This window comes from Pristiophorus japonicus, unplaced genomic scaffold (genome assembly GCF_044704955.1).
Source record: "Pristiophorus japonicus isolate sPriJap1 unplaced genomic scaffold, sPriJap1.hap1 HAP1_SCAFFOLD_508, whole genome shotgun sequence".
NCBI lineage: Eukaryota > Metazoa > Chordata > Chondrichthyes > Pristiophoridae > Pristiophorus > Pristiophorus japonicus.
The window spans coordinates 397,345-411,267 of record NW_027254414.1 but is presented as its reverse complement, the minus strand read 5'-3'; the positions used below and the strand labels follow the sequence as shown (position 1 = coordinate 411,267).

At 49.7% G+C, this 13,923-nt stretch overlaps 1 protein-coding gene across 1 annotated transcript; it reads left to right on the top strand.

Moving 5' to 3' along the window:
• The first annotated feature begins 8,588 nt into the window (after positions 1–8,588).
• LOC139253736 (zinc finger protein 774-like) lies at positions 8,589–13,603 on the top strand. Its single transcript, XM_070873525.1, has 2 exons — positions 8,589–8,631; positions 11,690–13,603. Exon 2 carries the CDS (start codon positions 11,965–11,967, stop codon positions 12,901–12,903), a length of 939 nt encoding a protein of 312 aa, XP_070729626.1. The 5' UTR covers positions 8,589–8,631; positions 11,690–11,964; the 3' UTR covers positions 12,904–13,603.
• Positions 13,604–13,923: the final 320 nt, after the last annotated feature.

Sequence of the window (13,923 nt, the reverse complement as noted above, 5' to 3'; positions counted from 1 at the left end):
AAGGGGATAAATACTAATGCCTCAGCCCGCATACAAAGATGGGCACTCGCGCTATCAGCGTATAACTATACCATCCGCCACAGACTAGGCACCGAGAACTGTGCGGATGCTCTCAGTCGGTTACCATTGCCCACCACACGGGTGGAAATGGCGCAGCCTGCAAACTTGTTGATGGTGGCGCAGCCTGCAAACTTGTTGATGGTCATGGAAGCGTTTGAAAATGATAAATCACCTGTCACAACCCGCCAGATTAGGACTTGGACCAGCCAAGATCCTCTGCTGTCCCGAGTAAAAAACTGTGTACTGCATGGGAGCTGGGCCAGCATCCCCGTTGAAATGCAAGAGCCAATCAAGCCGTTCCAGCGGCGAAAGGACGAGCTGTCCATTCAGGCAAACTGCCTGTTGTGGGGTAATCGTGTAGTGCTACCCAAAAAGGGTAGGGAGACGTTCATCTCGGATCTCCACAGCACACACCCGGGTATAGTAATGATGAAAGCGATAGCCAGATCCGACGTGTGGTGGCCCGGTATCGACTCTGACTTAGAGTCCTGTGTACACTAAGTTTGTGGTCCTGGCCCTCCAGACCATGGTCGAGGATCCATGTCGACTATGCGGGCCTGTTTCTCGGTAAAATGTTCCTGGTGGTGGTGGATGCTTTTTCAAAATGGATTGAATGTGAAATAATGTCAGGAAGCACCACCACCGCCACCATTGAAAGCCTGAGGGCCATGTTTGCCACCCACGGCCTGCCTGACACACTGGTCAGTGACAACGGGCCATGTTTCACTAGTGCCGAATTTAAAGAATTCATGACCCGCAATGGGATCAAACATGTCCCCTCGGCCCCGAGTAAACCAGCCTCCAATGGGCAGGCAGAGCGGGCAGTACAAACCATCAAACAGAGCCTTAAACGAGTCACAGAAGGCTCACTCCAAACCCGCCTGTACCGAGTACTGCTCAGCTACCGCACGAGACCCCACTTGCTCACAGGGGTGTCGCTGGCTGAGCTACTCATGAAAAGGTCACTTAAAACCAGACTCTCGCTGGTTCACCCCAACCTGCATGATCAGGTAGACAGCAGGCGGCAGCAACAAATTGTAAATGATGGTCGCACCACTGTGTCACGGGAAATTGATCTGAATGACCCTATGTATGTGCTAAACTATGGACATGGTCCCAAGTGGATCGCGGGCACGGTGATTGCTAAAGAAGGGAGTAGGGAGTTTGTAGTCAAACTAGACAATGGACAAATTTGCAGAAAGCACCTGGACCAAACGAGGCTGCAGTTTACAGACTGCCCTGAACAACCCACAGCAGACACCACCTTTTTCGAGCCCACAACCCAAAGGATCAACACACACCATGCTGGAACAGGAAATTGAACCCATCACCCCCAACAGCCCAGCAAGGCCAGGCTCACCAAGCAGCCCTGCAGGGCCAACAACACGCCAGCCCAGCGAGGGCACAGCCAACACACCAGAACAGACATTTGTACCGAGGTGGTCCACCAGGGAAAGAAAGGCTCCCGACCACCTCACCTTGTAAATAGTTTTCACTTTGACTTTGGGGGAGGGGTGATGTTGTGTATCTGTAAAGCATGCACTCCCATGTTCCGCCACCAGGGAGCTCATCCCCTGAAGTCCCAAGGGATCCCAGCATCCCTTGGGAGCACTGTATATAAGCCAGCCCTTAAGGCCTGTTGCTCACTCTGGAGTGTCTTATTAAAGACTGAGGTCACTGTTACTTTAACCTCCCTGTGTGCAGCCTCATCTGTGTTAGTGTGGTGTCTCTGCACCGTACTACAAACTCACACGGGGCATGTACTGCAGACACAGTCACTACGTGACCTTAACCTTTATTCCCAGGACCAAAGAGTCTTGACCCTGGGTGGGACCTCCCCTTTTATACCTGGAAACCCAGGTGAGGAGTGTCTCCCACGAGTTCACTCCCTGTGGTCAGGGTGTGCATTTCTAGGGTATAAGTACAGTGTACAGGAGTTGTATAAAGGTTACAGTTACATGAAGATTACCGTTGCATGATGGTTACATATATGACATCACCTCCCCCCTTAGGTCTATTTGTCTCAAAGGTTAAGTCTTTCAGGTGGTCGACGCTCTCTCGTGGAGCACAGCAGTTGTGGCTCTGGTGGCTGAGCCATGGCACGCGTCTCTGTCACTTGAGATGATTCCGGCCTGTCCGGGCTGACCGCAGGGACTGTGCATGCTGTGGATTGTCCTCGTTGCTTGTCCACTGGCAGTGGTGTGGGTGACATCTCATGCTCTTCTTCAGGTTCCTCCGTGTCTATGCAGAACCTTTTCTTTACTTGGTCCAAGTGTTTGCGGCATATCTGCCCATTGTTTAGTCTGACCACTATGACCCTATTTCCTTCTTTGCCAATTACTGTGCCCTCAAGCCACTTGGGTCCCTAAGCATGGTTAAGAACAAATACCGGGTCATCCATTTCTATACACCTCCCCCTTGAGTTTCAATCATGGAACTCGGTTTGGGACTGGCGCTTGCCCTCAACAATGTCTGCCAGGGCTGGGTGAATGAGGGACAGTCGCGTTTTAAGCGTGCGTTTCATGAGGAGTTCCGCTGGCGGGACTCCCGTGAGTGAGTGCGGGCGGGACCTGTAGGCCAGCAGGAGGCACGATAGGCGGTACTGAAGGGAGGGTCCTTGGATGCATAGCATGCCCTGTTTTATGACTTGGACCGCACGTTCCGCCTGGCCATTGGAAACCGGCTTGAACGGTGCTGTCCGTACGTGCTTGATCTCATTGCCCGACATAAACACCTGGAATTCATGGCTGGTGAAACACTGGCCATTGTCGCTGACCAGGATGTCCGGCAAGCTGCGGGTCGTGAAAACCATACGCAGACTCTCCACGGTGATGGATGTCATGCACGAGTTTAATATGATGCACTCGATCCATTTCGAGTATACATCGACAACGATCAGGAACATTTTCCCCATGAACAGGCCCACATAGTCTACGTGAATACGTGACCATTGCCTGGTGGGCCAGGGCCACGGGCTGAGTGGGGCCTCCCTGGGGGCATTGCCCAGCTGGGCACACGTCGTGCACCTGCAAACACAATGTTCGAGGTCTGAGTCAAACCCCGGCCACCATACATGTGGGTGGGCAATGGCCTTCATTAACACGATGCCAGGGTGCTTGCTGTGGAGTTCCCTGATGAATGCTTCCCTGCCTTTCTGGGGCATGACTACCCGGCTGCCCCATAGCAGGCAGTCGGCTTGGATGGAGAGCTCATCCATCCGTCTCTGAAACGGTCTGACCTCCTCGGGGCACGCCCTGTGTGCGGGCGCCCAATCCACATTCAGGACACATTTCTTTATCATGGATAGCAGTGGGTCTCTGTTGGTCCAGATTTTGATCTGGTGGGCTGTGATGGGGGAGCCTATGCTGTCAAAAGCCTCAACAGCCATGACCAACTCAGCACTTTGCTCCGCTGCCCCCTCGGTGGTGGTCAGTGGGAGCCTACTGAGCGCGTCAGCGCAATTTCCGGTGCCTGGCTGGTGCCGTATGGTGTAGTCATACGCAGCCAGCGTGAGAGCCCATCGCTGTATGCGAGCTGATGCGTTGGCATTGACAGCCTTGCTGTCGGACAACAGGGATGTTAACGGCTTGTGGTCCGTTTCTAGCTTGAACCGTCTACCGAAAAGGTACTGGTGCATCTTTTTCACACCGTACACACACGCGAGTGCTTCCTTTTCAACCATGCCGTATCCACGCTCTGCCTGGGAGAGCGATCTGGAGGCGTAAGTCACCGGTTGGAATCGGCCGTCATCGTTACCCTGCTGCAAAACACACCCAACCCCGTAGGATGATGCATCGCACGTTAAAACCAGTTTTTTACAGGGGTCATACAAAGTCAACAGTTTGTTAGAGCACAGCAGGTTCCTCGCCTTATTGAAAGCCCATTCTTGACAGTCTCCACAAAGCCATTCACAACCTTTACGCAGGAGCATGTGTAACGGCTCCAACAATGTGCTTAAGTTCGGCAGAAAGTTCCCGAAATATTTCAAAAGTCCCAGGAATGATCGCAACTCTGATGTGTTGCCGGCTTGGGCGCCTGGCGGATCGCCTCCGTTTTTGATTCAGTGGGCCGGATCCCATCTGCGGCAACCCTCCTGCCCAAAAACTCAACCTCTGGGGCCAAAAACACACACTTAGCCTTTTTCAGCCACAAGCCTACCCGGTCCAGTCGGCGTAGCACCTCCTCCAGGTTGTGGAGATGTTCCTCGGTGTCTCGACCCGTTATAAGGATGTCATCTTGGAATACGATTGTTCCAGGAATGGATTTGAGCAAGCTTTCCATGTTCCGCTGAAAGATATCTGCCGCCGAACGAATGCCAAACGGATATCTGTTGTAAATAAATAACCCCTTGTGCGTCGTGATGGTGGTCAGAAGCTTGGATTCTTCAGCCAGTTCCCGAGTCATGTAGGCTGAAGTGAGGTCCAGCTTCATGAACAGCTTGCCACCTGCCAGTGTGGCAAAAAGGTCCTCCGCTCTCGGGAGCGGGTATTGGTCTTGTAGCGACACTCGGTTGATGGTGGCTTTGTAGTCGCCACAAATCCTGACCGAGCCTTCTGCTTTAAGGACAGGAACGATGGAACTTGCCCAGTCGCTGAATTCAATGGCCGAAATTACGCCCTCTCTGAGCAGCCTGTCCAATTCACTTTCAATTTTCTCATGCGTCACATACGGCACCGCTCTGGCTTTATGGTGCACTGGTCTGGCGTCCGGAGTGATGTGTATCACTACTTTAGTGCCCTTGAACGTTCCGACACCGGGTTGAAACAGTGACCCGAATTTTTGTAGGACCTGTGAGCATGAACTTTGCTCCACAGATGAAATGGCGTGCACATCCCCCCATTTCCAATTCACCTCGGCAAGCCAACTCCTCCCCAAGAGCGTGGGGCCATTTCCTGGGATGATCCAGAGTGGCAGCCGGTTCTGTGATCCATTATGTGTTACCACAAAGTTTGCACTGCCTAGCACTGGGACGATCTCTTTGGTGTATGTCCGTAGCTGCATGTCAATGCGTTCCAGTTTGGGCCTGCTAGCTCTGTGTGACCATAGTCTCTCAAATTATTGGGCGCTCATGAGTGACTGGCTAGCTCCCGTATCCGGCTCCATGTGCACCAGGATGCCATTCAATAAAACTTTCATCATCATGGGTGGCGTTTTAGTGTATGAGCTGTGGACATCAGCCACGTGAACCCGCTGAACTTCAGCATCCCATCCTGCATTGCAGACCCCTCGTCTGGTTCCTCTGTCTCGCAGATTAACCTTGCCACAGCCTTTTTGCACATCCTGGTCAAGTGTCCACTGACGTTACAAATCCTACAGGTATATTGTTGGAACCTGCAGCTTTTCACAGTATGTCTACCCCCGTATCTCCAGCATGGGCTGAGATTTTTGTTAATAAAAGGACTGTTACCAGGCATTCCTCTCTGATTGCCCGTTTGGTTGTTTCTAAGCACTCTGATGGTGGGTGTTAATGGTCCCATCGCGGGACGCATTGTTCCTTGTGATGGCGTGAATTGCTGATCCCCTTTCCATTGTCCCTGTTGCAGGCCCATCCTAGAGCCTGTTGCTGCCTGGGCAGTTTCGAAATGCCCTTGCCTGCCTGCGGGGTCCCGAGCTGCATTCACCATGTTAACTCCCTGGTCCATCGCCACATTGGGACCAGGGCTGCGCGCGTAAATTAGCTTGGTCTCCTCTTCCCCTGCCATGAAGGTCTGCACTATCAACGCTGCCCCTTCTAAAGTCAAGTCTTTGGTCTCTATGAGCTTCCTGAAAATCCCAGCATGATTAATGCCCTCAATGAAAAAGTCCCTTAACATCTCCCTCCCGGCAGGCGTCTGTGAACTTACAGAGACTGGCCAAGTGCCGCAGATCCACAACGAAGTCCGAGACATATTGTCCCTCCCGACGCCGGTGTGTGTAGAACCGGTGCCGGGCTATGTGTACGCTACTCGCTGGCTTGAGATACTCACTGATCAGCTGGCTGAGCTCTTCAAAGGACTTGTCCGCTGGCTTTTGGGGTGCGAGCAGGACTTCCATCAGCGCATACGTCTGTGGTCCGCAGCTGGTCAGTAAATGCGCCCTCCGCTTGTCAGCCGCTGTCGCTCCCAGCCAGTCCTTCGTGACAAAGCTCTGCTGGAGTCTTTCCACAAAGTCATCCCAGTCCTCACCCACACAGTAATGTTCCTCTGTGCTACCGGTGGCTATCCTCGTGGTTCGGTGATTCCCGTTTCTCGTCGCCAAATGTGGTGTCCCTGCACCGTACTACAAACTCACACGAGGCATGTACTGCAAACACAGTCACTATGTGACCTTAACCTTTATTCCCAGCACCAAAGAGTCTTGACCTTGGGTGGGACCTCCCCTTTTATACCTGGAAACCCAGGTGAGGAGTGTCTCCCATTAGTTCACTCCCTGTGGTCAGGGTGTGCATTTCTAGAGTATAAGTACAGTGTACAGGAGTTGCATGAAGGTTACAGTTAAATGAAGATTACTGTTGCATGATGGTTACATACATGACAGTTAGGAACACAATACTACCCTCCAATCCATAGGAACTGATCCAGAGTCTATAGAATGTTGGAAAATGACTACCAATGCATCCACTATGTCTAGGGCCACTTCCTTAAGTAATCTAATCTGGGATGCAGGCTATCAGGCCCTAGGGATTTATTGGCCTTCAATCCCATCAATTTCCCTTAACACAATTTCCTGACGAATAAGGACTTCCTTCAGTTCCTCTGTCTCGCTAGACCCTCAGTCCCCTAGTATTTCCGGAAGGTTATTTGTGTCTTCCTTAGTGAAGACAGAATCAAAGTATTTGTTCAATTGGTCTGCCATTTCTTTGTTCCCCATTATAAAATTCGCCTGATTCTGACTGCAAGGAGCTTACATTTGTCTTCACTAATCTTTTTCTCTTCACATATCTATAGAAGTTTTTGCAGTCAGATTTTATGTTCCCTGCAAGCTTACTCTCATACTCTATTTTCCCCCTCCTAATTAAACCCTTTGTCCTCCTCTGCTGAATTCTAAATTTCTCCCATTCCGCAGGCTTCCTGCTTTTTCTGACCAACTTATATGCCTCTTCCCTGGTTTTAACACTATCCCTAATTTCCGTTGTTAGCCACGGTTGAGCCACCTTTCCCATTTTATTTTTATGCCACAGGGGTGTACAATTGTTGAAGTTCATCCATGTGATCTTTAAATGTTTGCCATTGCCTATCCACCACCAACTCTTTAAGTATCATTTGCCAGTCTATTCTAGCCAATTCACGTTTCATACGATCGAAGTTACCTTTCTTAAAGTTCAAGACCCTAGTCTCTGAATTAACTGTCACTCTCCATCTTAATGAAAAATACTACCATATTATGGTCACTCTTCCCCAAGGGGCCTCGCACAACAAGGTTGCTAATTAATCCTCTCTCATTTCCTAAGACCCAGTCTAGGATGGCCAGCCCTCTAGTTGGCTCCTCGACATATTGGTCTAGAAAACCATCCCTTATACACTCCAGGAAACCCTCCTCCACCGTATTGCTACCAGTTAGGTTAGCCCAATCTATATATAGATTAAAGCTGCCCATGATAACTGCTGTACCTTTATTGCACACATCCCTAATTTCCTGTTTGATGCTATCCCCAACCTCACTACTACTGTTTGGTGGTCTGTACACAACTCCCACTAGCGTTTTCTGCCCTTTGGTATTCCGTAGCTCCACCCATACCAATTCCACATCATCCAAGCTAATGTCCTTCCTTACTATTGCGTGAATCTCCTCTTTAAACAGCAACACCACCCCACCTCCTTTTCCTTTCTGTCTATCCTTCCTAAATGTTGAATACCCCTGGATGTTGAGTTTCCAGCCTTGGTCACCCTGGAGCCATGTCTCTGTAATCCCAATTACATCATACCCGTTAACTGCTGTCTGCAGTTAATTCGTCCACCTTATTCCGAATACTCCTCGCATTGAGGCACAGAGCCTTCAGGCTTATTTTATTTAACATTCTTTGTCCCTTTAGAATTATGTTAAAATGTGGCCCTTTTGATTTTTGCCTTTGATTTCTCTGCCCTCCACTTTTACTTATGTCCCCATTTTTGTGACTGGAAGGCCGTTTCCAGTGGGGTGCCGCAGGGCTCAGTACTTTTTGTGCTATATATCAATGATTTGGTCTTGAATGTATGACTAAGAAGTTTGCAGATAATACAAACATTGTCAATGTGATTGATAATCCCTTGGGAAAGAGTCCAAGCATTAATTCCCCCCGCGTAACTGCGACGCTCCAGATTCTGGGAGAGTTCAATCTGGGAGAGCAGCGACGCGCCCAAATGACACAAGATGACGCAGCAGTGTGAGCTGATCATGCGCGCGACGCGCAGTTTGAGCTAAGCATGCGCAAGTCCGGCAGTGTGAGCTGAGCATGCGCGCCTCGAGCAGTGTGAGCTGAGCATGCACGGGTCGGGTCAGGCCGTTTGAGCTGAGCATGCGCCCGTAGGGTCAGACTGTGTGAGCTGAGCATGCGCGGACCCGGCAGTGTGAGCTGAGCATGCGCGGGTGGCGGAAGCCGAGTGGCCGCAGCAGGTAAGAGGGTAGTGGGTTAACAAACCCCGGGGGACACAGCGAGTGCGGCCCCGGCCCCGCATTACCCGCCTCATACACACCCGCTGTGGTACCGGCCGCCGCTTCTCGCCGGGCCCCGGGCTGAACGTGTCAATGGTGACTGGTCTCAGGCCTCGGAGCAGGAGTAGGCCCTACGGCCCCTCAGGCCTGCTCCCCATTCAGTAACATCCTGGGCTCAGCTCCACTGCCCCGCCCGCTCCTCATAACCCGTCACTGCCTTATCAAAAATCTGTCTGTCCGCCTTAAATATCTTCAGTGACCCAGCCTGCTGCCACAGCTCTCTGAGGCAGCGAATTCCACAGATTTACAACCCTCTGAGAGAAGCAATTTCTCCTCATCTCAGTTTTAAATGGGCAGCCCCTTATTCTGAGACTGTGCCCCCTAGTTTTAGTTTCCCCGATGAGTGGAAATATCCTCTGCATCCACCTTGTCGAGCCCCCTCATTATCTTATATTTTGATAAGATCACCTCTCATTCTTCTGAACTCCAATGAGTATAGGCCCAACCTACTCAACCTATCACTGGAATCAACCCAATGAACCTTCTCTGAACAGCCGCCAATGCAAGTATATCCCTCCTTAAATACGGAGACCAAAATTGTATCACCAATTCCCGGGATGACAGGACTGACATATGAAGAAAGACTGGATCGACTGGGCCTGTATTCACTGGAATTTAGAAGAATGAGAGGGGATCTCATAGAAACATAAAATTCTGATGGGACTGGACAGGTTATATGCAGGAAGAATGTTCCCAATGTTGGGGAGCAGGCTATTCAGCCCTTTGAGCCTGCACCACCATTCAATATGATCATGGCTGATTATGCAATTTCAGTACCCCACTCCTGCCTTCTCTCCATACCCCCTGATCCCTTTAGCCATAAGGACCACATCTAACTCCCTCTTGAATATATCCAACAAACTGGATTCAACTACTTTCTGTGGTAGAGAATTCCATAGGTTCACCACTCTCTGGGTGAAGAAGTTTCTCCTCATCTCGGTCCTAAATGGCTTACCCCTTATCCTTAGACTGTGACCCCTGGTTCTGGACTTCCTCAACGTCGGGAACATTCTTCCTGTATCTAACCTGTCCAATCCTGTCAGAATATTATATGTTTCTATGAGATCCCCCCTCATTCTTCTAAATTCCAGTGAATATAAGCCTAGCTGATCCAGTCTCTCCTCATATGTCAGTCCTGCCATCCCGGGAATCAGTCTGGTGAACCTTTGCTGCACTCCCTCAATAGCAAGCACACCCTCCAGGTGTGGCCTCACCAAGGCCCTGTACAACTGCAGCAAGATCTTCCTGTTCCTATACTCAAATCCTCTCGCTATGAAGGCCAACATACCATTTGCTTTTTTTACTGCCTGCTGTAGCTGCATTGCCTACCTTCAATGACTGATGTACCATGACACCCAGGTCTCATTGCACCTCCCCTTTTACTAATCTGTCACCATTCAGATAATCTGCTTTCCTGTTTTTGTCACCGAAGTGGATAACCTCACATTTATCCACATTATACTGCATCTGCCATACATTTGCCCATTCACCTAACCTGTCCAAGTCACCCTGCAGCCTCTTAGTATCCTCCTCACAGCTCACACTGCCACCCAGCTCAGTGTCATCTGCAAACTTGGGAGATATTACATTCAATTTCTTCGTTCAAATCATTAATGTATATTGTAAATAGCTGGGGGCCTAGCACTGAACCTTGCGGTACCCCACTAGTCACTGCCTGCCATTCTGACAAGGACCCGTTTATTCCCACTCTTTGCTTCCTGTTTGCCAATCAGTTCTCTATCCACGTCAATACATTACCCCCAATACCATGTGCCTTAATTTTGCACACTAATCTCTTGTGTGGGACCTTGTCAAAAGCCTTTTGAAAGTTCAAAAACACCACATCTGCTGGTTCTCCCTTGTCCACTCTACTAGTTACATCCTCACAAGCTTGATTTCCCTTTCATAAATCCATGCTGACTTGTACCGATCCTGTCACTGCTTTCCAAATGCGCTGCTATTACATCTTTAATAATTGATTCCAGCATTTTCCTCACCACTGATGTCAGGCTAACCGGTCTATAATTCCCTGTTTTCGCTCCCTCTTTTAAAAAGTGGTGTTACATTAGCTACCCTCCAATCCATAGGAACTGATCCAGAGTCCATGGAATTTTGGAAAATGATCACCAATGCATCCAATTTTTCTGGGGCCACTTCCTTAAGTACTCTGGGATGCAGAATATCAGGCCCTGGGGATTTATTGGCCTTCAGTCCCATCAGTTTCCCTAACACCATTTCCTGACTAATAAGGATTTCCCTCAGTTCCTCCTTCTCACTAGACCCTCGGTCCCCTAGTATTTTCGGGAGGTTATTCATGTCTTCCTTAGTGAAGACAGAACCAAAGTATTTGTTCAATTGGTCTGCCATTTCCTTGTTCCCCATTATGAATTCACCTGATTCTGACTGCAAGGGACCTACATTAGTCTTCACTAATCTTTTTCTCTTCACATATCTATAGAAGCTTTCGCAGTCAGTTTTTATGTTCCCTGCAAGCTTACTCTCATACTCTATTTTCTGCCTCCTAATTAAAACCTTTGTCCTCCTCTGCTGAATTCTAAATTTCTCCCAGTCCAAAGGTTTGCTGCTTTTTCTGGCCAATTTATATGCCTCTTCCTTGGATTTAACACTATCCTTAATTTCCCTTGTTTGGCATGGTTGAGCCACCTTCCCCGTTTTATTTTTACTCCAGACAGGGATGTACAATTGTTGAAGTTCATCCATGTGATCTTTAAATGTCTGCCATTGCTTATCCACCGTCAACCCTGGGGAGGAGGGAGAGTGTGTGGGACGGGGAGGAGGGAGAGTGTGTGGGACGGGGAGGAGGGAGAGTGTGTGGGACGGGGAGGAGGGAGAGTGTGTGGAGCGGGGAGGAGGGAGAGTGTGTGGGACGGGGAGGAGGGAGAGTGTGTTGCGAATTTCCATCTGTACTCACAGTGCTGACTTTATGTTTTTCTGTCAGATTTCCAGCACCACAGTAATTTGCTTTTTGTAAGAGAAATGTTTTTTCTGTCTGGGAAAAGATTTCAAACATCAGTGTGACCGGAAAAGCACCGAGACACACACACCCGAGTGAGAGTGTTCCAGTGCACTGACTGTGGAAAGAGCTTTAACCTGTTACACAGCCTGAAAAAACATCGCACCATTCCCAGCGGGGAGAAACCGTACACGTGTTCTGTGTGAGGAAGAAGCTTCAACTGATCGCCCAACCTGGAGACACACAAGGACACCCGCACCATGAACAAACTGTGGAAATGTGGAGACTGTGGGAAGGGATTCACTCAGTCATCCAGCTTGCTGAGACACCAGCGAGTTCACACTGGGGAAAGACCTTTTACATGCTTTGACTGTGGGAAAGGATTTAAAAGTTCTGAGGAAATGATCACACACAAGCTCATTCACATTGATACACCGTTCTGTTGCTCTCAGTGTGGGAAGGGATTCGCTCAGTCATCTGACCTTCTGACACACCAGCGAGATCACACGGAGGAGAGGCCATTCACCTGCTCCAAGTGTGGGAAGGGATTCACTCGCTCATGCTACCTGCTGACACACCAGTATGTTCACACTGGGGAGAGGCCATTCACCTGCACTGTGTGTAGGAAGAGTTTCACTCAGTCATTAACCCTGCTGAGACACCAGCGAATTCACACTGTGCAGAGGCGATTCACCTGCTCTGACTGTGGGAAGGGATTTAAAACCTCTGATGAACTGATTACACACCAGCTCATTCACACAGATACACCTTTCTGTTGCTCTCAGTGTGGGAAGAGGTTTAGACAGTCATCTGAACTCCTGACACACCAGCGAGTTCACACTGAGGAGAGGCCGTTCATCTGCTCCGTGTGTGGGAAGGAATTCATTAATTTATTTGGCCTTCGAACACACCAGCGAGTTCACACTGAGGAGAGGCCGTTTACCTGCTCCGTGTGTGGGAAGGGATTCACTCAGTCATCCCAACTGCTAACACACCAGCGAATTCACACTGGGGAGAGGCCATTCACCTGCTCCCTGTGTGGGAAGGGATTCACTCGGTCATCCAACCTGCTGACACACCAGCGAATTCACACTGGAGAGAGGCCATTCACCTGCTCCCTGTGTGGGAAGAGCTTCACTCAGTCATCCCACCTGCTAACACACCAGCGAGTTCACACGGGGGAGAGGCCATTCACCTGATCCGAATGCGGGAAGGGATTCATTCAGTCATCCAACCTGCTGACACACCAGCGAATTCACACCTGGGAGATGCCGTTTAACTGCTCTGACTGTGGGAACAGATTTAAAACCTCTGAGGAACTGATTACACACCAGCTCATTCACACAGATACACCGTTCTGTTGCTCTCAGTGTGGGGAGAGGTTTAGACAGTCATCTGAACTCCTGACACACCAGCGAGTTCACACGGGGGAGAGGCCAGTCACCTGATCCGAATGCGGGAAGGGATTCCCTCGGTCATCCCACCTGCTGACACACCAGCGAGTTCACACGACGGAGAGGCCAGTCACCTGATCCGAATGCGGGAAGGGATTCCCTCGGTCATCCCACCTGCTGACACACCAGCGAGTTCACACGACGGAGAGGCCAGTCACCTGATCCGAATGCAGGAAGGGATTCCCTCGGTCATCCAGCCTCACTGCACAGTAACTTGCTCACACCAGGAAGAAGCCGTTTCCTTGCTCCATGTGAGATTAGATTTTCTCGTTCATTCTTACTGAGACACGAGCAAGTTCACCAGTGACTGCAGGGGTTGGATTCTGCTGTTAATCACATCCAGGACTGAACAGTGTTCATTCTGACAATTTGTGTTTGTTTCTGCTGATAAACTGCAGCCCAGTTATAGGGATTATTAATATTCAAGATAAATGTCAAATAAATCAAAATAAATGCAAACACAGTGTGTCGATATTTGATGTCTCCAAGATAAGAGGAGACTAATTGATGTCCTGTTACCGATCTCTCCATTTTTGGGCCTTTTCTCCTTTCTAACTTTAGATTATTTCAGTTCTTATACCTTCGGTTACTCTCTTGGACAATTCCCAGCTCCCCAAACCTCTCAGAGTACCTCTCCTAGCCTTGGTATCCAGGGAATGTATCGGTAACACGCCGGGATCACTAAACACAAAACCCAGTCTGTTAATCACTTTCAGCGACTGGGCATAGCGTGTACCCCATCTCTCTCATCTTCGAATAGAGCAT